This window comes from Amblyomma americanum, chromosome 1 (genome assembly GCF_052857255.1).
Source record: "Amblyomma americanum isolate KBUSLIRL-KWMA chromosome 1, ASM5285725v1, whole genome shotgun sequence".
NCBI lineage: Eukaryota > Metazoa > Arthropoda > Arachnida > Ixodida > Ixodidae > Amblyomma > Amblyomma americanum.
Genome location: NC_135497.1, coordinates 167,956,951 through 167,978,786, shown reverse-complemented (window position 1 = coordinate 167,978,786; position 21,836 = coordinate 167,956,951). Strand labels below are relative to the sequence as shown.

General features: G+C 47.4%; 2 protein-coding genes and 2 pseudogenes across 2 annotated transcripts in view; 2 read left to right on the top strand and 2 right to left on the bottom strand.

Annotated features, from left to right (window-relative positions):
* Nucleotides 1-991, top strand: part of LOC144114157 (uncharacterized) — a 39,978-nt gene extending 38,987 nt beyond the window's left edge. The window contains exon 5 of the mRNA XM_077647711.1: nucleotides 11-991. Coding sequence (XP_077503837.1) covers nucleotides 60-485 — 426 coding nt within the window. The 5' untranslated portion in view covers nucleotides 11-59 and the 3' untranslated portion in view covers nucleotides 486-991. The remainder of the gene's footprint in view (nucleotides 1-10) is intronic.
* Nucleotides 485-16,540, top strand: LOC144114737 (uncharacterized). Its single transcript, XM_077648668.1, has 5 exons — nucleotides 485-517; nucleotides 3,332-3,375; nucleotides 5,183-5,274; nucleotides 5,553-5,654; nucleotides 6,014-16,540. Exons 1-5 carry the CDS (start codon nucleotides 485-487, stop codon nucleotides 6,118-6,120), a joined length of 378 nt encoding a protein of 125 aa, XP_077504794.1. The 3' UTR covers nucleotides 6,121-16,540.
* Nucleotides 6,936-11,954, bottom strand: LOC144114736 (uncharacterized; annotated as a pseudogene).
* On the bottom strand, nucleotides 12,757-16,689 carry LOC144114152 (uncharacterized; annotated as a pseudogene).
* Nucleotides 16,690-21,836: the final 5,147 nt, after the last annotated feature.

The following is a 21,836-nucleotide window of genomic DNA, read 5'->3' as shown; positions in this document are numbered from 1 at the left end:
TCTTGCGCAGACCAACCTCCTCGCCATTCTCCATCGGCGCGAGGTGACTGCACCTGACAATGGCCGCGCTGGTCAACGTGGCAAGCGGGTCGGTCATAGCCCCAGCCGCCGCCTCGCACGCCGTGGTCGTCGCCTGCGTCCGCGCCGTCCGCACCGCCAACGCATCGAAGGTAGCCGCCTCGTGCTTCTGGCTGCCGGACACGCTGCTGCTCGAGTCCGCCGTCTTGCGAGAGACACCGCTGTCGAAGAATCTGGTGCCCGTGGTCGCCTCCAGGCCTCCGAAGAAGCGGAACACCTCGTCGACCTCCGCCTGGTTCTCTTCCAAGCTGGGTCTCTTCCAAGCTGGTTCTCTTCCAAGCTGGGTTTCGTCGTGCCGCGTGTCCTGTGGTATACGGCCGGCGTATTCGACGGCTAGCATGGCGTCGGAGGCGCTTTCGGGTTGGCTGCAGGAAGCCGCACAGGCGAAGGAGCTCGAACGCCACTGATGGGCCGCGCTTCATCGTCTTCAGAAGATGAGGCAAGCGCTGGCGTTCGAGCTCAGGGCGGCTTCTGCGCCTAGCCGACCCTCTGGCGGTATTATGTACTTGAAGCTGAAGATGACCGGCCACCTGCTGCTCAATAACATATATGCGGATGCGTGAAGACCAGCACCCATGGTAGGCCTCGTGGACGTGGCGTCGGGCGCAATCATTCGACGTTGCATGTGCTTCCGGATGATAGACCATTTCATATTTACTGTCTAGTCATGTAAACGTTATCAGAATTTCTCCAATTTTCGCTTGATTTCGTTACATAATTTTACTGATGCGGATTTTTTCTTCGATTTGTTGCTGATAATTACTCGAGCACTGTTTTTCGAAGAAATACAGGATTTGTCCAGAAACAAGTGTCTCTGAATGTCATGGGCAAGCCGCCGCCGTTGCACAGTGGTTTATTCCGCTCGGCTGCAGACCCGAAAGAGGCGGGTTCGATACCGCCCGTGGCGGTCGAATTCTAGAGGCCCGTGTACTGTGCGATGTGAGTGCACGTTAAAGAACCCGAGGTGGTCGAAATTTCCTGAAGCCTTTATTATGGCATCCCTCATAGCCTGAGTCGCTTCGGGACGTTAAAGCCCCATAAAGTTAACTCATAAGCTAAATAGAATATCAAGGGGATGTCTTTAATGCGCTCGTGTTCTGTCGTGTCCCAGCTTTTGCGCTATGGAACCTCGTGTGACTCACCCACTACCCTGAACAATCTCCTTTCTAATGCAGGAAGTCTGCAACTATTAACAAAGGTTCCTTGGTGGGATTGCTAGGGTTGCATGAGATCAGTAAGGCACAAGAACGCATTGAGCACACATAAGAGAAGAATACACATGCGAACTACGAAACGCCTTGTATGCGTGCGCTGCTAGTCTCTAATGTGTCGTACGTCCTTCTGCGCTTCGTGCTCTGCACTACCAACAATCGTGCTCCGTAAACCGGAAGACGCTAAGCGTTTTAAATATTCGAGGGTCGTTAGCGCTATGGTGGTGATAATTTTGCGCGGCAACAATTAAAGAATACAAACAAGGAGAATTGCCATCTCGACTTCTAACATGACAGGGGCCGAATTACGGAGCGCTCTCAATATAACTAAGTTTTGAGAGCTTCACGTCAAAAATTTGGAGGACACTTAAGCTTCGTCTTTAAGAGTGAGACGCGAAAGCATGTTGCAGCGTTCCCAAGGAGTGCACGGATCGCCTTTGGCCGTTCGGCGCGACGCGTTCCCCGTTGGGCAATTTAATGAAATGACGCCTGTCTCACATATTTCGGTGGATGCCCGAACGGGGCTGTAAGGGAAAGAAAATGAAATGAAAAGGGGTTTTAAGGAAAGGAAATGACCCCTGTCTCACAATTCTCGCTGGCACCCGTACCACGCGGTTCAGGTGTCCACTGAGATGAGTCATTTTCCGCTCACGGCCAACGCCGCCGACGACAGCTGCTTTTCTGCGAAACGAGCTCCTTGACACTGTCGCGGTAAAAAGACAACACTAGATTCTGACAGTGGAATCAGCCAAATAGCAGCAACTCTGCGGTGGCTCCGCGCCGTTAGCATTTATTTGCACGACAAGGGACCTTAGGCTAACGTTTTGCAGTATAGACGCAGTGTATAAAATGAGTGATGCTTTATTTTGTTTAGAAACTGTATTTAAAACTCAGCAACGCCCCGCAAAACAAGCAGTACCCTCAGTTTTGCATTTAAGTTTGCTATTCAGTCACTTCTGCTCCCGTGCGGGTATGCGCTGACAGCGGATAAGCGTTGGCTAGGTGGCGTGAGCTGCTGCCCAACTTGAGGGATTCAGCCTTATCAATTCATCCACAAAGTCATTCATCGTGAACATGACAGCCAGAAAAAGAAAAACAGCTGTTCCATATTCGGAGTACACTGGTTCGAACCAGACCGCGACGGCCGTGTTTTGGTGTAGGCGAAACGCAAATCCGCCCGTGTGCTGTGTGATGTCAGTGCACATTAAAGGTCCCCAGGTGGTCGAAATTATTCGGGAGCCCTGCACTACGGCACCGCTTTCTTCCTTTCTACTCTTAGTACCTCCTTTATCTCATCCCTTACGGCTCGGTTCAGGCGTCCGCCGATGTGTGAGACAGATACTGCGCCATTTGCTTTCCCCTAAAACCAATTTTACAGTTTTCTGGGGCCATATTACATACCGCAAGCTTGTAAGCGTGACGTCAAAATCTCTAAACTGTTTGACAGCACTTCTGACGGATCAGCTAATCAATCAGACACCAGCAAGGCTCCACCACGGAAGCATTTATTTGTACAAGGGGCCATTAGGTAACGTTTTGTTGTGAAGCTGTCCCGAATAAAATTAGCAATCTTTTATTTTGTCAAAAAACTGTTTCGAACTCAAAAATACTAATGGAAAAAAATAAGCATTCTCAGTTTTGAAATTAAATTCGCACTTGCATGAACTTTTGTTGCTGCGAAGGTGCGCTGACAGCGGCGTGAACATGTCATCTTAAAAAAAAAAAACAGCGTCGCAATGAATTAAAACAATAACGTTGTATCTTGCTAAAAAAAGCGTGTTGATAACTTAAAAACGGGAAGGAAAATGAGAGGCGCTCTCAGTTTTGCAATTAAATTGGCTGTAGGGTACATTTTGTTGCCATCAGGGCGCGCAGGTAGTGGTAAAGCGAGAGCATGGCGACATGCAAGAAAACAGCTGATTCCACGACAAGTTCCTCCTTTTTTTCGTGTCGACTAAAATCAAAGTGTTGTGCCGATGTCTTAAGCGTAGAAAAATCTGATTGAATGCAGTGAAGACTGTAGGTGCGCAAGAATCAGCTAGAAAGGAGCTCTTGGCACGAAATTCGACGAAGACGACTTGTTGAGGTAAGTTTGCTGTCCGTGGTCGCTCCCTATCGATAAGAAAACTGAGCGAATTCGGCCGTGGGAAAGAATGAGGGCGAGGGAAACTTTCAGGTGCACAGTTTAAACCATATCGCTCGTCCTTGCTCTTTCATGACTCTACTAGTTGTTCTAATGCAGCGCACGTATGTGCAAGTGAATGAACAGTGTTGTAGATTCCCGAATATTTATTCCCTTTCTAAGGAACAAATTTCCTTGGCCGATACCGAGAAATCGCCTAGGGAATCGGGAGATGAAATACTGTTATCATTTGAAATGGCAACACCACCAAAGAGGCGACGGATAGAGCGGTTGCTCACCGAATATCGAAGAGCATCCGCCCTTGGCACGGGCCTCGTCAGAGCTCTCGCCTGAGTACACGGCGGCTCGCAGGCAGGAGCTTTAGGAGGAGATTGCCGCCGCCTTAAATACAAAGGGCCTGGCAGTCATGTCGGCTGAACATTGGCGCCATTCGTGGCATGTACAGGAGCCCACAAGACTTAACACGAAAGACGGAAACCGTGTCTTGCACTGGAGTCAGTGCCGCGAAATGATAGTCATCGGGTGCGAGATAGTGCTGTCTGCACGTTCACGGCGCCTAGCGATAGCTGGTGCGCAGCTTCGCTTTTTCGCCTGTGCCCGATCGCCGCGTAGACAGCACAATCATAGGCACATCCGTTAGGGGGTCGTTTGTCTGCGTTTTGCTCGCTGAGACGGCCACGCACGCACAGGCAACGCGTTGCAGTTTTCTTATCGGGGGAACCCGAAATAACGCGCTAAGCATCTGCAGCTCGCGTACCTTGTGAGTTTGGTGCGAGAACCGCTGATCCAACAAAATAAATGTATTGAGCAGTTTGGTGCCCTTACAAGTTCGCTCATATATGCGAGAATTTCACGCAGCGCACCACAATCAATGCTCATAACATTTATTTTTTTAGACTGCAGCCTTCGGACCAAACTCGCAAGGCGCGCGAAATGAGGCAGCCTAGCTCGCAATTTCGGGTTCCTGCGATAACAAAAACTGCAACGCAGAGCGTGCGAGGGCACAGGTGATCGGGCACATGCGAAAAAGCAAAGCCAGCTGCTCACCAGCTATCGTCAGCCGCCGCCGTAAAATTACAATATATATATATATATATATATATATATATATATATATATATTTATATATATATATATATATATATATATATATATATATATATATATATATATATATATATATATATATATATATATATATATGTAGAGAGAGAGAGAGATTATTGTTAGGTACTGGACGGGGGAGGAAAATAGGGGTTACCTCTGCCCGGTAATTGCCTCCATCGAAGAGGTCACCGCAACTGGGCTTTGCTCGTGGAGCTGTCAGCAGTCCATCAGTAGTGGCTTGCCCGCGGCGAGCGGAGTTGGCGCGCCTGCAAGCTGGCCAGAGGTAAGCCTGTCAACATTGTTCTGTGGAGGACCGCGTGAACGGTCCTGTCGCAGTGGCGCCGGTGGCGGCAGACTGCCGGCTGTGGGTGGCCAAGCCATTCAGCTTATCGGGCCAGTGAGCGTCACGGGCGTCGCGGGATCTTATTTTGAGCAGGTTGTAGCCCCTCCTTCCATCTCCAGCAGGTTTGACCACGATCGTTAGTCAACTGCTGTGACGTTACAGACAGTTGCAAAGTTTGCAGCTTGGTGGTGATGAAGGATTCTTGACCGAACCTCAGTGCCATGTGCTCTAAGCAATGCAACCCTGTGATGAACTTCAAGACATTCATGTTTGAACGTGAAGCACTGTGCCTTCTTGCAGGAGCAGCCCAGCACACCTCTCTTCCCGTCAGAGTTTCAGTGGGCAGCGAGCCAGGGACAAGCAGCCTGCAGAGGGAGGCCAGTCTGCAGTTGGTAGGTAAACTGTATTTCAGACCATTTTATGTGTATGTCTTACAGCTTGTGTACACTGCTGATGACCTCATCTGCAGTTTTGCTAATTTTGGAAGGTGTAGTAGTGCGTAAACTGGAGATTGCAAATGCAGCCTCAGCTTCTTTACCTTCCTTTTCTGGTAGTGATTTTTCGCCTTCAGCCACAGTGCCAACTGACCACACATTTTAGTCGTACACATGTCACATTTTGCTGAAACTGTTTACTATGCAGTTCTGTCTTGTGTAATGATTTCATGTAGACGACGCCAGTGAAACATCCTGGCTGGAGGAGACGGGGGAGACATCTGCTGAACTGCTGGTGGAGGAGCTGCAGCAGCATCGGCAGCGTGCTGACACTGCCAGTGCGTTGACCTGCCAGTATGCAGGCTCCACATTACCCTCTTTTCAAAGTGCTTCTAATAAATAGCATTTGCAGGAGCGCCATAGAGCCACAGTTGTTTTACTATGTCCACAAAAAGTTTCCTTCAGATCCGGCATATTGACACGTTGTGCAAGCTTTTTCCCTCTTACAGCAGGAGCTGTGACAACGCTGACGTGCACTTTGAGTTCACTGAAACAATGCTGCATTTGTCATATGACTGACTGCAACTGCTTTTATGTACTGCTGCTCCCCTTAGACGTTGCAGCAAACGGTTTGCTTATTGCACATCGTGCTGTGTCGTATGACAAGTGTACATTCAGTCTGTTTGCGCTCTGACAGGCACCCACCAGCAGCAGCCCACTGCACCACCCTCATCGGCAGGCAGTTCCAGGCCGTCCATTGCGGTGGAGGAAGTAGCAGGACGAGGAGGTGGACGAGCTGCTTAAGGAGACAAGATGCACAGCAGACATCGCTAAAGCACACAACGGGCAGGATGCCGAATTTTCAGACATGTCTCCTGGAGGTATGGGCTGACAAAATGCACCACATCTTGTGCAACAGAAGCAGCTGCATGCAACATAATGTTCCTACGTCCACCGTTCCAAACCTGTGCTTAACCTCACTATGGCCGTCTGTTGTGGGATGTGGCCCAGTATATTTCATATATTTCAGTAGGTCATCTATAACATGAAAGTGAAATGAGCATTGAATGTATTGGGAGCAAAGATTTGCTATTGAACTTTCTAGTATGTGCAGCACCTCAACCAGGCTGCTGCAGACAGAAGGCAGCTAACAGCCACTATGTCAGACCTTGCAACAACAGTGCGGGACGCCAGAAGGGAATCGGCGAGCCTGCACGAGCAGCTCGTACTGTCCATCTCTTTCATGGTGGTGCAGCTGCAAAACCAGCTACAGCCGCCATCAACTTATGTTTTTTTTATTGTTTTTAAATCTTGTTTGCTGGCACTTTTTTTACAGCCTTTTGCAAGACGCAGAATGCGTGGTTTTTTTCTTATGGTGTCTTTTTACCTTCTGCAAGAAGCAGAAGGTCTTTGACAATATCTAGTCGGCCTCTGTGTATTTTTTCAATGGTGCCTCTTTACCTTCTGCAAGATGCAGAAGGTGTGTGATATTCTCTAGTCAGCGTGTGATGCAGAAGGCATGTGATATTCTCCAGTCAAGTTGTTTTTGCATAATTGTAATGGTGCCTTTTTAAATTTTGCAAGACGCTGATATATGATATCTAGTAAGTCTGTATCTGCTTTTTTCTGATGGTACTGTTTTACTTCTGCAAGATGCAGAAGTGTTAATGGCCTAACGATTGAGTTGCTGCTACGGGACTTTTCATGCAGTATTGCCTGCATTGTAACAAGCTGCATGTTTTGTACGTCTCGGCATGACTGTGCTCCATGTTCTGCTGTTCATGAAAAACCTCTACACGCATACCACCTAACTGATGTAACTGTGATGTTTACACGTCTCTATATATGTAAGAGGACTCATTGCTAATGCTGCATTCATTGCGAGCAATGCGACTTGCATTAAGTGCGATACGCTTTATGATGCACCATTTGCATCGAAACTGCTGCACTGTTCATCATATGCAGTGATAATGGCCATTTGTAATGTAATAGTAATATTTTATTTTTACTTTCCATCATAGTGATGGGGGAGCTAGGGAGAAAAAGTTGGCACTTGGCTTGACGTGCCCCCCCCCCCCCAATCAATAATAATAAAATGAGAAAGAGGCATGAGGAGAACAGTGTACCATGTGCAGAAAATAAAAGTTCACTCGACAACCCGTTATAATCATAGATTGTCAGTTCGAGATTCACAAACAAAAGTGAGGACATTTGCACGAAACATGCGCAGAAATTTGGTTCTTCAAAAAAAGTGGCCACCATTTATGCAAGAAAAAAAAGATAAACAAACAAAAAGACCCATTTTGTTCCCACTAGCTGCAAAATAGTGAGACAAAGTGAAAGTTCAAAGCTTTGAACACCCCCATGTCGCACTTTTGCACTCTGAAAATAAGGAAATGCAACAATACAAATGCCACTTTTTAGATTACAAAATGCAGGTTTTAGGTGAAGAGAAATGAATGAAGAATCACAATGACAGCAAATAAAATGAACAAAAACATTTCCTACTAGAACATATGTAGAAAATATCAGGAAACAGGTTCAGCCACCAATAAAACTAATCTGATATCAGCTTTCATTGCTTGCTGGAGATGAAGGCTATGTTTTCTTAATAAATTCAAGTTTTGAAGGTGATACCATATCAGCTGTTTGTCATAAATTGTGCAACATAACACTTTATTCCATATATGTGGCGGTGCTGGCAGGATAATGTGCAACTTTTCTCTGTAAGGAAGCCAGTTCATTCAAGAAATCAACATTGTTTTTAATTTCCTTCTTATAGGCTAAAGCTAAGCAGTAAGCGTACATATCATATATGGCCATTATGTTATGTTTCTGAAAGGGCGGAAGAGACGGATGGTCATAAGGAGCGTTGGAAATATTTCTTAGCATTTTTTTCTGCACTCCATATATTTTATGCATGTTACTTAGGGTTGTCGTTCCCCTGGCAAAGTGACAATATTTTATGTGCGAGTAGAACAATGCTTGGTGTAACAGAGTGTTAAGCTTGGCAGGGAAGGTATGTTTGTTTATATTAGTCAAGCTAATGAGTCATGACAACTTCTGTATAACGTGATCCACTTGAGCATCACATGACATCTGTTCCGTGCAGACGACACCAAGTATTTTAAATGAGCTTACAACTTCTGTATATTAATATGGCAGATATCTTCATCGATGAATATGTTCCTATTTTTTGGATGAAAGGAAATAGCTTTTGTTTTATTAGCATATATATTGAACTTTTTTCATTTAGACCATTCTTTAGGTATGTGCGAATAGTGAATTTCAAGTTCGAAGCGAATATGAAGCGAATAGTCATTCTGTTCGAATATTTTCGAATCGAAATGAATATTTTCGAAGCAAAGCGAATGGTTTGCGAATGCAAACACAGCTGTAAAAAAAATATTTACACTGGAGGTCGTAGTTTCTAGAATTCACAAGGTAACTGAATGAAAGAAAAGCACAACTAGTACAAGGATCTAGAATAGTCTAGAATATTTATTGGCACTTCTGCATGCTCTCTGGCCGAGATGCTCACAGCATGTTGCTGTGCAGAAACACCAACTGCTCCACATGTTCAGGAAGCAGGAGCTCCCTCCTTCTCGTGATAACATTTCCAGATGCTGAAAATAGCCTTTAACTGGACACCTGTGTTGCTGGTATCCCAGTGTATAATTGAGCAACCTTTGCCAACTGTGGAAAGGTGTCCTTGCCACTGGTCCTCCACCAGAGGTAGGGGTTTTCTGCTCTAGGCCTCAGCGGTGAGTGCAGGCAGTCCTCTAACTCTAGCAGTGGCCGTCTTGATGCAGTGCTCACAGTGCTGGTCGAGGCCAAAGCTCCAAAAACGCTCCACACATCACTGTCGGTAGTTGGTGTAGACGCAGTAATGCGGGAATCCATGTCTGCTTTCAGTGGAAGACTTTTCTCCAATGCCGAACAAACCTGACTCTTCAGCCACTGTGCCTCACTAGCATGACTGTAGCACACTGACTTGAATCGAGGATCTAACACTGTGCTCAAAGCATATGGGATTTGCATTTTTATATCCACAAAGCGGGACTTCATGTTCTGGAGCAGGTTTCCCGCAAATATGGAATCTTCGCCACCGCCATGCTGCTTCTATGCCAACAGGAGTTGCATGCAATGTATTAGTGGCACAACTTGTGAGAGGGTCGGGTGCTTCTCTGAGCAGCTCTCCCTAGTAGCTTCCTCTACACATTTCAACACTGATGTTACTGCAGCCATTAGGCGCTACTCGGTTGACGACAAATTATCAATCGTGTCTTGTTCCGACAAGTCCAAGGAAATTGCCGGGCGCAGCTTCAGGAGCCTTACCAGCATCTCATACTCGCTGTTCCACCGTGTGGGAACGTCTTGAATGACCTCCAGGGGCTCTATTCCCATGCTGGCTTGCACATCCTTGAGGCGTGTTCTTGTAACAGCACTCCTCTTGTAATGTCCGACTATTGTTCGTGCCTTGGTGCAAAGCACCTCGAATGGGGCGTTTGCTTCTTAGCGTCATTGATGCACAACTGCAGTGTATGTCCAAAGCATTGAAGTCCATGCCACGGTGTCCGCGTCACCGCAGAAACAAAATTCCGCCCATTGTCAGTTACAGTATAAACCGGAATGTCCTGCGGTAGATCCCATTCAGCAGCAAGCTCTGGCAGAGTATTTTTCAAGTTTTCAGCTGTGTGGCCTTGAGGCATGTGCTTGCAGGAAAGGTTGAAATTGTGAGGTTCGAAGTTGGCATTCAGCATGTGGCACGTCAATGAAATATAGCTGTCTCCTGCCCTTGACATCCAGCTGTCCGTTGTCAACAAATAACACTGAACTCCATTCTGAAAATGGTGCCGAAGTTCTCCTTTTATTCGCTCCACTTCCTTAGAGTATAGTTCCGGCACAACACTCCGGGAAAACGTAGTCCTGGACGGTAGCTGGTACTCGGGAGCAGCAGCTTGCATTATTGCTACGAACCCTAGCTCTTCTACAACTGAGTATGGATGAAGGCCGGTAGCAAGGAACAATGCCTTTTTCTTTGTTAGCAACCTGGCTCGAGCGCTGTTACTTTTGAGCAATGCCCTGAAAGGTCCAGGTACCAGAACACTTGCTTCAAGCTTGTTCATATCTCTTGCCTTTTTGCCACTCTGGGCACTGCGCATCTTTTCAAACCGCTTGAATTGTGGATGATGGTTCAAGTGATTTATCAGAGTTGTGGTAGTGCCGCTCGGCGTCTTCAGTTTCATCTTGCACGTGCAACACTTCGAGTCTTTCGGTCCACGCTAAAAAAACCCCAGATCGCGCTCCGGCATATCTTAGAAGGCAGCTCATCCATGGTTTCATCGTACTCGCACCTGTTTAAAAAAATCGGCAGAATTAATGCGACAGAACTGACTAACCACGCTCACGCGCAGCAGAACTGACACTCAACGTTCCCACCAACATTACTAGATCCCTTCAGTTGTCAAACTCCCCACCGCGGCGGCCGTCGATGTGTGGCCCATTTTCGTTTCCGGTCGCCAGATGGCGCGGCGGCCACGGTTAGCCCGGTGCCCTGCGCTGCCGGTTTGTGTATTATAGATGGCATTCTTTGCGTTGAAATTGTCATGCACTGCTCCTCAGATTTTTGCAGTAATTAGGGACCTCTTCGAACATTGGGGCGAGGCTATAACTGACGGAATGAACAGGAGAAAGCACCAGGAGCGATGCTGCCCCGAAACTCATTCACTGCCGTTGTTTGCATGCATATACTACTCAAAATGAAAAATAAGCAAAGCAAAGAAACTTGCCTTTTCTCAGTAGCATGAAAAGCATTTATTGCCAGGCACAAAGGACGCACCCACAATGAAACTGTTAAGCATTGCTTCACAATAGACGAGCTTTTTTGCTGGCGATGGCGACTTTCTCGCGGGTTTGAAGGCGCCGGTTGACATCCCTGGCATAGAAATGCATCCGCGTGACAATGAAAAATATAGCACTTGGCACCTGAACGTGGGCTTGTGCTGATCACAACCCAGCCGCGTTAGGTAGCACTCATCCAGCTCGTCCAGGACCTTCCAAAACAGGTCCCCGCAGAGACCTTCCTCATTAAGAGAAAGTGACACTGATTCATTTACAACCCTCACGAAGTGTAGCATCTTGATGCTGGGGTGCCTCAGGCTACCTTCCTTAAAGCTCCGATACCTGGTCAAGTACGCGTCGGAACAGACGACAGGAGCTGCTGAGCTAATGTCATGCAGGCACAACTGGCACTCTGTGCGCTTGCTTACTTTGTGTACAATATACCCAGATAAGTAATAAACAACACTGTCATCTGGTGAACCTCTGAAGTAGCTGTGCTCATCGCTCATTTGGTCAGGGGTAACACATGGAAATGTTGTCATTTCCAACAGCCTAGCCTCAATCTCATTGCGCAAGCTAGCTTTGTTTGATCGATGAGTCTCTGCAGCAGTCTTCAATATTTCTTCTACACTGACAAGTACAGCATTCGGTTCGCCTTGAACACTTCCACGTAGTGCTGTCTTGATGGGCATGTACAGGCTCAGCAGGCGAAATATCTGCGAGAAGTTCATGACGGTAGGGTGCGACTCATCACCTCCAAATGAACGAGCGAGGCCAAAATGCCGCTGAAAGAGAAATCACAAGCATTTGAGTAAAAGTGCATAATGTCTCTAAAGTCCAAACTAGAAGTGAAAAAATTCATGTTACCTCCAACGGGTCCTGGTTAAGCTTGGCGGTGAGTACGTAATATGCGCCCTTGTCGAAGAGATAATTGATAATATCTAGCGTCGACATCAATGTGACACGTAGGGACTCCGTTGTCAGCTGAGAGGCAAAGAGGCTTGTGCCCTTCTCAACTGCATTTCGCTCAGTCACGTTCAAGACTTCCAGTAACTGCTTCATGATCTGAAAAAAATTGTGAATAATCAAACCATGCGGACACGCAAAGGCGTATGTAATAGTATAAGCCTAGGCTCCAGGAAGTGCAGCTGAGCTGCTTGCCTCTATCTCTTTGGAATGGCCCCTGATTCCCCTAGATGGAAGGTTGATGTTGAGCGCATCAAATACGCCGTTCAGCATTCTTGTGAAGGCCTCAGTGCCTTCTGAATCTTCTCAGCCAGCGGCTTTTGCTTCCCTGTACACGCGTATTCCAATAGCCGTCCCACGGCTAAAGAGCTGCAGAAAAAAAGAATTGCATTTTTCACATATGAGGACAGAAAATAAAAACAGCATGCTTTTACAAAAACAAGATCTACCTGTGTAGCTAGTCTGACGCTCATTTTGCGCAGGTTATCAGGGGCAACATGTGCTTCGTTCAGTATTGGCACAACTCGCACATGCTTATTTTTCTCTGCTTCATACAGGGTCACATAATGCCGGAAATTGATGCGAAGGTCACCTGCCTGGAAGAAACAAAATCCAACTGTTAAACTGATGAACATTTGCTCATGCTTTTTTCTTTACCATTGCGTAGGTGTGCTTCCTCAGGTGATTTCGGATACACTTGACGATATGTGGCACATCGCATACGAAGTAGATGTTTTGTGATGGCTCCCATGGATGCTCAATAAAGTGGTGAGGTGCATCCATTTTGCCTGACACTCCAAACTGGGTCCACATAGATTTGTTGTTACCAGCCCCGTCACTGATCACAGCCAGGACTGACGCATTGTTCTTGTGAAGTTCCAGGATAGCACTCATTACGAGTTCTGCAAGAACTTTTCCGGGTGCTGCTCCTTTTGTCGCAAAGCTTGCGATTGGTTGCACCCAGTCTTCAAACAGAGGCACGAGCATCAGTACCAATGCGTGGTCGGCAAGTTGATTTGCGTTTGGTGCTGTAACGTCGCCATAGTCCACGAATCCATCCATCTTGCATGAGGTTTTATTGAAGGAGATACCCTGCTTTAACTTTACCTCACCGAGGAGCAATACTCCTAGCCGTCTTAGATGGCTTTTATCACAGAAATGGCCTTTGATGCTGTTCAGTGCAACTTGGTTGAAACCATATTTGCATGGAATTCCCTTTATTATTTGGCGAAGGCGAGCCTTTGATGGCAGCGCTAACAGCTGCATGTCAGCAATTAAAGTGTAGGCTTTTGGACTTGAGATGTGCAGTAGCAAACGTCATCAGCCACTCGGCATCATACCGCCTCCCATTTCTTGACTTTGCTGTACGCTGCCATGAAAGCTGTCTTGAAGGCTAACTGCTGTCTGGCTGGAAGAACGCCAAGGGTGCTGTCAATTGTCTCCTCCGGGATTGCGCTAAGCTTCCGCTTCATCAAAACAAGCTCTTCTTTCAGTTTTTCTCGCCTTGAGGTTGCACGAATTGCTTTGCGTCGCACCGACTTCAAGCAGGCCCTCTGCTTTTTCTTGCAGTCCTTTTGCTGCTTTGCCGTTGCAAATCAGTTGCAAAAAAAGCTTGTCCAAGGTCCGGCATTGAGCACATGTAGCATTAAGGCTCAATATAGTGCATGTGTTGCGCCTCCACGTTTCACCTTGTTTTGTTGACACCACTGATGATGTGATTTTGGGGTACTTTTTAGCAGGGCATCCCTGGCACAGCCTCAGCTTTTTCAGATACTGTATCAAACACTTCAAGTCATCAAATGACTTCAACTCAATGCCCTGCTTCCCGGCGTAGACACTACGTGGCACGAGTCGACCATTTGCACACACGGTCAAATCGAGGTTTTCCGACAGCGCCACGGACGTTTCCACACGGGGAATATTGTTTCTTATGCTGAGCTTGTACAATAGAGCCGTTTGTTCGGCAACATCAAGAGACCAACCTTCAAGTTTTTGTCCCCCTTTGGCTAACCGAGCCAGCATGTCAAACAAAAATTCAGTACCATCCAGCGACAGGCCGTTTTCTGTTTCGTCGTAGCTATCTCCGAATGCTGCACTCGTACGCTCACCTTGTTCTTTTCGGCATTTGCTTTTTGCAGGAGAGAGTCTGCGAGAAGGTGCTTTACATTTCCGTGTCGGTTTAGAAAGATACTTCGGGCAATTCGGGAACACGCGAGGCACGGCGTTGTCTTTCAGCGCCCATTTGTCGCACGGTATCGCGACCACTTCACCGGAAATGTTGTGCTCGAAGACCTTCAAAATGTCGTCATCCTGGAAGTGATGATCACAAACGGAACACGAGCCTGAAAGCTTTTTGTCCAGCCTTGGTACTGTGCGCTCCCATAGTTGAAGGCGTTCAGCGTCGCGGGGCGGTCTGAAAAAATGTCTCTTCTCTCCCGCAGATCGCACAGAATCGTAACCGCTTTTACAACCTGGCACGAAACAGTGCGGCATGATTCATGCGGTTGCAAGCACGGTGCACAAACACTACGCATCTGCGGATACGAGCGCAAACGTTGCCAAACGGACACACTGCCGCTCGCAGCCCACACCGGCGGGGGCGGCCGGTTCGACGCCTTGCCAGGCAAACGCCGTCGCGCGCGCCTCCACGCGGCGCACCACTGAAAGGCGTCAGGCGGGCTCCACAGTTTGAGAACTGGAAAGAATCTAGTAACGTTGGTTCCCACAGCGACAACCATGCAGTGTTGCCAGATGGTGCGGAGTGGCATGCCTGTTTTTTTCATTTTCACTAAAATTACAGGGTTCCCCAAACAATGCACACATTTCTTGTGTTGAGCTTGCTTATTCCTTTGATATTACAGTAGACGTTACACGAAAACAACGCGAAAAACTGAGAATGGAAGGCCGAAAGACCAGACTTTTTACATTGAAATACACTGCAGATGCCGAACTTCCAGGACATGCCACTGAACTTCCGATGGCTTCACTTGCGCTAGGGTACTCTAGCCACCTTACTTGCGCCCACTTCAGAAAGCAGGAATGCGGCATTTAGCCACCTAGTGGAGATCAGTGACGCTGCCCTCTTGAAAACAAAGCATAGTGAAGCTTTTGCTTAAAAAAAACTCCATCAACAGCAAAGCAAACATAGAGCACTCCTTGAAACAAGTTTCGTTTACCAATCAGGTTTTCTGGGAGCGTATAGCCCAATAATAGCCACAACGCCAAACCGTCTAAAAAGCAGCCAGAAAAAATCACCAATATGGCCAATCCAATCCAATCCATGGCCGCGGCCAGGGAGTTTTCTGGGTGGTCTTCGCTTTGCGTTGCCGCATCCTCTACGGAGTGCTTATGAATGTTGTGCATATATTTGAGCTGATTTACGAGTTTCTGTGATTCCGGAATAGTCGCGAACCCTGCGAAATGACAATTCGGAGTCGATTTTCTAATTTAGGGCAAGTGTGCTCTAGGAGCCCAATCTACCTGATCGCAGTGACGCAGTGCAATGGTGCCGCCATGAACTTCACATGTTGTTTGCATAGAAGATGCACTGACGACTAATTTCGGTTACATTTCCTGAACTTGCAGTCTATATCTTATGACATTAGTCCAGTGCTACCACGAGGGACTAATATTCTATAAAGCACACGGCTCCTCAAGGTTGATTAAGGATCACAGGGTAAAAGTCTAGCTTCAAGCACTCATTGGCGCGATTCTACATGTCGCTGATCGCCACTTTCAGTATATTTAACAATTACAACTCTGTCATAGCCCTATATAAGGGCACTGTTCCTAAAGACTCAAACTTCGAAACACTTCGAAAATATTCGAGATTTCCGAACACTGCTATTCGATTCGAAGCCCAAATCTAATACCACATTATTCGCTTCGATGTTCGAATCGTACAAATATTCGCACAAGCCTACCATTCTTCAATACTTACAAGGGCTCTGTTTGCCTGGTTAACTAGTTGATTGGGCAAAGGGGCAGAAAATAGTAATGTCGTGTCGTCTGCATAAATAACAAAGATTTGGCTACATCATCTATATCAATGCTTTTATACATGTTAAAGGTTTTGTAGTCTTGTAAAATCTATTATGTAGTGCTTACTGAACATTGCTCTGCTTGTGTACTAGGTTTGTGCACTTACTGCAAAAGTGGGCTTATTGCCTGCACAAGCTGTGCAGAAGCTGTGATAATTACCAGTCGAGCTTGTAGTCTTGCAATCTTTTTTTATCATGTCTGCATGACAATTTCTGTTGCACTTGACAAGACGTATGGAATTATTGTCGATGTTATGGCATGCAATATGGTTTGCTTATGCCTGTGCTCATGTGACCACCTGTGTGAAATGGTGCAGTATGCAGTAAAACAATTAGTGGTGTGCACTAAATAAACTTTCAGTGGTACTTTCTGATTTGATCAAACATTGCCTGCTTTGCTTCAACATTACACTATTTATTCACGTGCTTTGTCATGCAAACAGCGAAGACAGGTGGCTCTCCACACAGCACAGGCAGGCTGCAAGATGACGGCAGTGGAGGGCCAGATGGGTCCACAAGGGCAACGGCATAGGAGGGTGAATGAAGAGTCTATTGGCTTACTGGACAAGTTGTTTCGGCTCGAGTTTCAAGTGGAGAAGGAGACTGATGTGGCTGTGTGGCGAACTATGATGTATGGTAAATACACTGTCAGTGATGTGGCAGCTGGTGTGCACCTTTGCGTCTTTGCCACTGCAGGCTTCCAGACACACCACGAAGAAGGAGGAAAAAAAAAGGCTGCCACTTCGTTAGCTGTAGCCAAAACAACCATGACATACACACAAGCATTGCCTGGACACTGCCTTGGCTGCGAAGATTTGGCCGGCTTGTTCATTGCCTACGTTATAGCCTGCTCAACCGTACCAGTCGCTGCTGGAGACGCTTTCTCTACAGCTGGCTGATAACATGTGCACGCACGACTTTTCCCCGGAGGTAGGTGAGGCGGGTCATTGTCTTTCGGGCAGGGGCCATCCTCGTCGTCCACTGATGTAGGGGCCTCCAAGCAGAGGTTGTGCAGCGCTGCACATGCTGCCATGATGACAGCCACTCATTCCGGCTTGTAATGGAGCATCCGAAACCTATGCAAGACAGATGTTGAGGCAAACACCCCTAAAAGGATGCTTTTGCAAGCTCATATTGATGACAATGATTCACTGCTATTTCCAACACACCACAAGTGTCGTACAAATGCCAAATGGCTTTGTTTAAGCCTGTAATACTATGCATTTCAACAATGCTTTATGTGCCTTTGTGTTTCTGCTGCACTCAGTAACAACACAGGGGCAACTCGCACAAGGCGTATGTATCGTATCGCAATGCATATTCCTAAGTGCAACGAGCATGCTCCATTCTGGTAGCTTCAGTGCATGCGGACCACTGTAGCTCGATATATGTAATCGAGACAGGGCTTTCTTACTGCTTACCCTGAAGAAACTCTCCGTCCTCCAAGAGGCACCTGCCGCGGTGGTTCTGTGGTTAAAACACTCGTCTACTGAGCCGGAGTACCAGAGGTCAAACCCGACCGCGGCGACCGCGTTTGGATGGTGGCGAAACGCAAAAGGGCCCGTGTGCTGTGCGATGTCAGTGCACCTTAAAGATCCCCAGGTGGTCGGATTCGTTCTCGACACCTCCACTATGGAAACTCTTTCTTCCTTTATTCTTTCACTCCCTCCTTTATTCCTCCCTTACAGTGTGGTTCTGGTGTCTGCTGAGATAGGTGAGAAAGTTGCTGCGTCATTTCCTTTCCTCTAAAATCAGTTTTCATTTTCCTCCAACATGCATCTCACCACCTCACACCGCAGCCACGACTAGCGCCAGACGAACGCGTTGTTGCACGAGCCGGGGCAGCGGGGGTCTACGGCCAGGATTCGAAGGTTGGAGTCCCAGATTTGAAAGAAAACAGATACAACGCAGGTTTAGGCATAAACTTCCGCTGTCGCAGCCCGGACCTCGAGCCGAACACATGCAGTCAAAAACAGCAGAGGACGAAGTCTACTCACTATCATGCAGCTCAAGGCGTAATAGCCCTTGCGGATGCAGAAGGTTGCCCTGTGTGCAGCATTGCCCCGCGGCGCCTTGATGGCGATTAGAGTGTCATCGACACACCCAACAACGCCGGGGATGCTGCCGTGGCGATGGAAGCCCTCCTTCGCTGCCGCCTTCTCTTCGGGGCTCGCCGGAAAGCGCGCCCACCCGTTCCGCGTCTCAACCTTCACGATGGCTTCGGCAGCCCGCCGCACACATTTGCTAGCCTTCGGTCAATTGCGCTATCCCGACGCGCTTTGAAAACCGCCGGTGGCGAAAAGGCGGAGCCCGTACAGAAGGCCTGCCGCTCCACTGACAGCGCATTCCCTCGCAAACCTTCCAGTTCATCAGCAATTACTTGACACGACCGCCGTGCAGTGTCCCTGTCCAGGCGAAACTCACGTCGAAACAACCCGACCGGCAAGCCAAAAGCGTCTTCGCGAACTCTCCTCGTTACTCGCGCCGCCGCAGTACGCTGCTACGTTTGCCGCCATTTTCCCTCGCAAAGATTGTGGGCGTACTAGGGGCTGCGTTTTTCGCTCGCAAGTTTCAGTCACATTCAGCCCGCATAATTATGTGCGCTACGTCGTCACTACCTAGAAGGAACACCACGGTTGATTTTAAATTATGGGGAAGCCGAAGTCATCTTAAGAGGGCTATGCGATAGCAGAGTGTTCTGGATACATTGCACACAGACTGAAGTTGAAGGCAGTTGAACACTGGCAGTTAAGAGACTGGCAACACTATGATCGGCTGCGGGCCCGTCTTTGCTGGGCGACAGTCCCCTAGTACCCTTCGCTTATCTTAACCACCGGCTCTCCTCCGATCCCCGCCGTCCGTCATCCCATTTAAATCTTTCAGCCTTGAGTTTTCTTTCCTTTCAGGATCAGCCATTCGTTACTCCGCCAAGGGACGGGTATCCGCCATCGCTGTCTCTTTTCTTTAGCGCTTTCTCCAGCAGAGCACACGGCCTATGCAATTCATAAGGGTGCACGTGCGCACCTCCTAACTCCCCGATTACGTGGTTGCCCACAGTACAGCCAGAGGAATAACGGATCGCGCAAGGAATTAATATCTTCGTCATTCGCTGAGGACCGCGAAGGACCGCATGGTTTAATATCTGAGAATTGCAATATCCTACCTTCTATAGCTCAGACCCGCTACCCTCCGGGACACAAGTCCGTAAACGAAGTCTAAGAAATCGTATCGAGGCAACTTGAATGGGGATCGCTCCTTAACCCGGCGCTGTATGCGGCCATGTTTGCGGCGCATACTCCCCCATATGTAAACTATGTGGCCAAAAGGCTGATTAATCACATGTTTTACGGGCATGTCCCAAGGACGCACCACCTAAAAAGAGGGTTCGTCAGAAGACATTTTACTTCCTTTTTACTCATCTGTCTTTAGAGTGTAGGAGCTACCTACAGGCAGTTCATCAAAGAAATTCATGATTTGGGACGGCAGCTACTTTCGAATGCAGCCTTAGCCCACGACACCGTGAGATGTCGTGAAGAACAATCAAGTTCATCCTAGAACATATTCTGAAAGTATGAAGCGTCATTTCGAGTGCAATGTATTTTGCAACCATTGCGTTACGTACTAGTGAGGGCCATTCCCGGCTAGGGGTACGGACGTGGCGGAGCGCGGCCCATAGAGACACATGTAAGCAAAATATTCAATAATATTTTTCTTGTTTCACAGAGTACCCATAGAGGCGGCTGTTCATTAAGAGTTGGCACGTGCTTTAAAGAAGAGCGTGGCAAAGTATGCTACGTTATTTCGAGGCTATCTTTCTAGAATGCCACTATATATATATATATATATATATATATATATATATATATATATATATATATATATATATATATATATATATATATATATATATATATATATATATATACATATATATATATATATATGCGCGGACGGCCGCGAGCCTAGTAGAAAAGGTGGCAGTTTGAAGAGGAACTTGTCGCTACTTAGCATAGCTACTCTATAGGGCTTTAGTCCGATCGTAGCCGGATTGAGCGGCCGTGTTTTTGTAGAATATTCGAGAGCAGCACTCTTTGCAGCGCGCGAGTGCAGCACAGTTTCGTCATTTTTGTGGCGTATTTGCAATGGAGCCCTCCGACCTATCCGACGCCACTTCTAAAGACCAGAAAAAGCGGCCGGAAACTAAAAACCGAAACTCAACAGATCAGTGGTGACAGCGGCAGGGTGCAAGTGCAGGGCACCTCCACCGCTCTTTCGGTGGCGGCTCTCCGCTGCATCGCGCGCGGCTTTGTCTTGTTGCTACGCATGTGTACGGTAGAAATAGGCTCTGTTGATGAAAAAAAGAAAAAAAAAACCAATTGAAGTTATCGGAGGGAGCCGCAGATCGCAAAAAAAAAAACTGCTTATCGCGTTTACGCATCTATATATATCGGCGACTATAACGTGAGTGTGTGGCCTTCGGTGCGTTGTGTGCCGGCGTGAAATGTACAGCATAAGCTTCGAGAGACAATCAAAAACATACGATAATCATTCGCGCTCTGACGTATTTGTATCAACACCACATATGAATGAAAATTGTACGCGTAATGTTAATCAAACGGCACGCTATGAAGTCCATTATCATGTGTTTGCCGAGCGGTGATGCTGTAATTATGATTTCAGACGACGCTTGTGAATGACTGTGCTGTGGTTGTTGCGGTTTCTAAGTTCGCGAATTGTTTACGGTCAATTTTAAGCGGGAAAAGAATCGGGGTACGATCTATAAGGCAGGCATAGTCATGACGAGCGCACATTAGCTGAACGTTTTTTCTCGTGGAAGTGCGTATACCGTTAATACCAATTCAACTGCATATCGCATCTGTATGCCCCAACTTCACTATGAGCGCTACAATCTGAGGCGCTAAAATCTGGCCTTTCTTTCCGGCGTACCGTGTACTGCATGCGTGATGACCCGCACGGTAAAACATTTTCTGTAATGAGCCAAATGGTGCATACGTGTGGCACTTCTCAGATATTTTTCAGCACACCTCAAAGCATATGCGCCTTACCACAGCATAGAAAACATGGAAGCTGGTGCTCTCTCATTCAGGTTCATACGATGAGTCATACATGCATGCGCGTATCCACATTACTAGGCGAAAAAATAAAAAAATGTATACAAACACTTTGCAATTTCAGAACCCCCTCAGATTAAAGTACTATTAGAAAGCAGAAGGGAGAATGATGCCGCGCCACCGACCGCCTAGCCAGCCCCAACAGAGCGTGAAAGCCGTTGCGACCTCGCGGTCCTGAACTCGCTACGTCCAATGGCCACACGCATCATGAGTGCGCAAAATGGGAGCAGCGCTCATTTTTGCGTCTAACCTTTTCCTAACTCGTCTGTTTTGTACTGCATTACTATGTAAATAAAATGTATAGGTGTAACTTTAAGAGACCGGAAGCGGGCAGAGTGGGTGAGGGTACAAACGCGGGTTTATGACATCCTAGTCGAAATCAAGAGAAGGAAATGGGCTTGGGAACGGCATGTGATGCGAACGCAAGATGACTTAAGGGTAACGGAGTGGTTTCCAAGAGAAGACAAGTGTAGCAGGGGGCGGCAGAAAGTCGGGTGGGCGGGTGAGAAGCTTGCCGGCACACGGTCGGCGCAGCTGG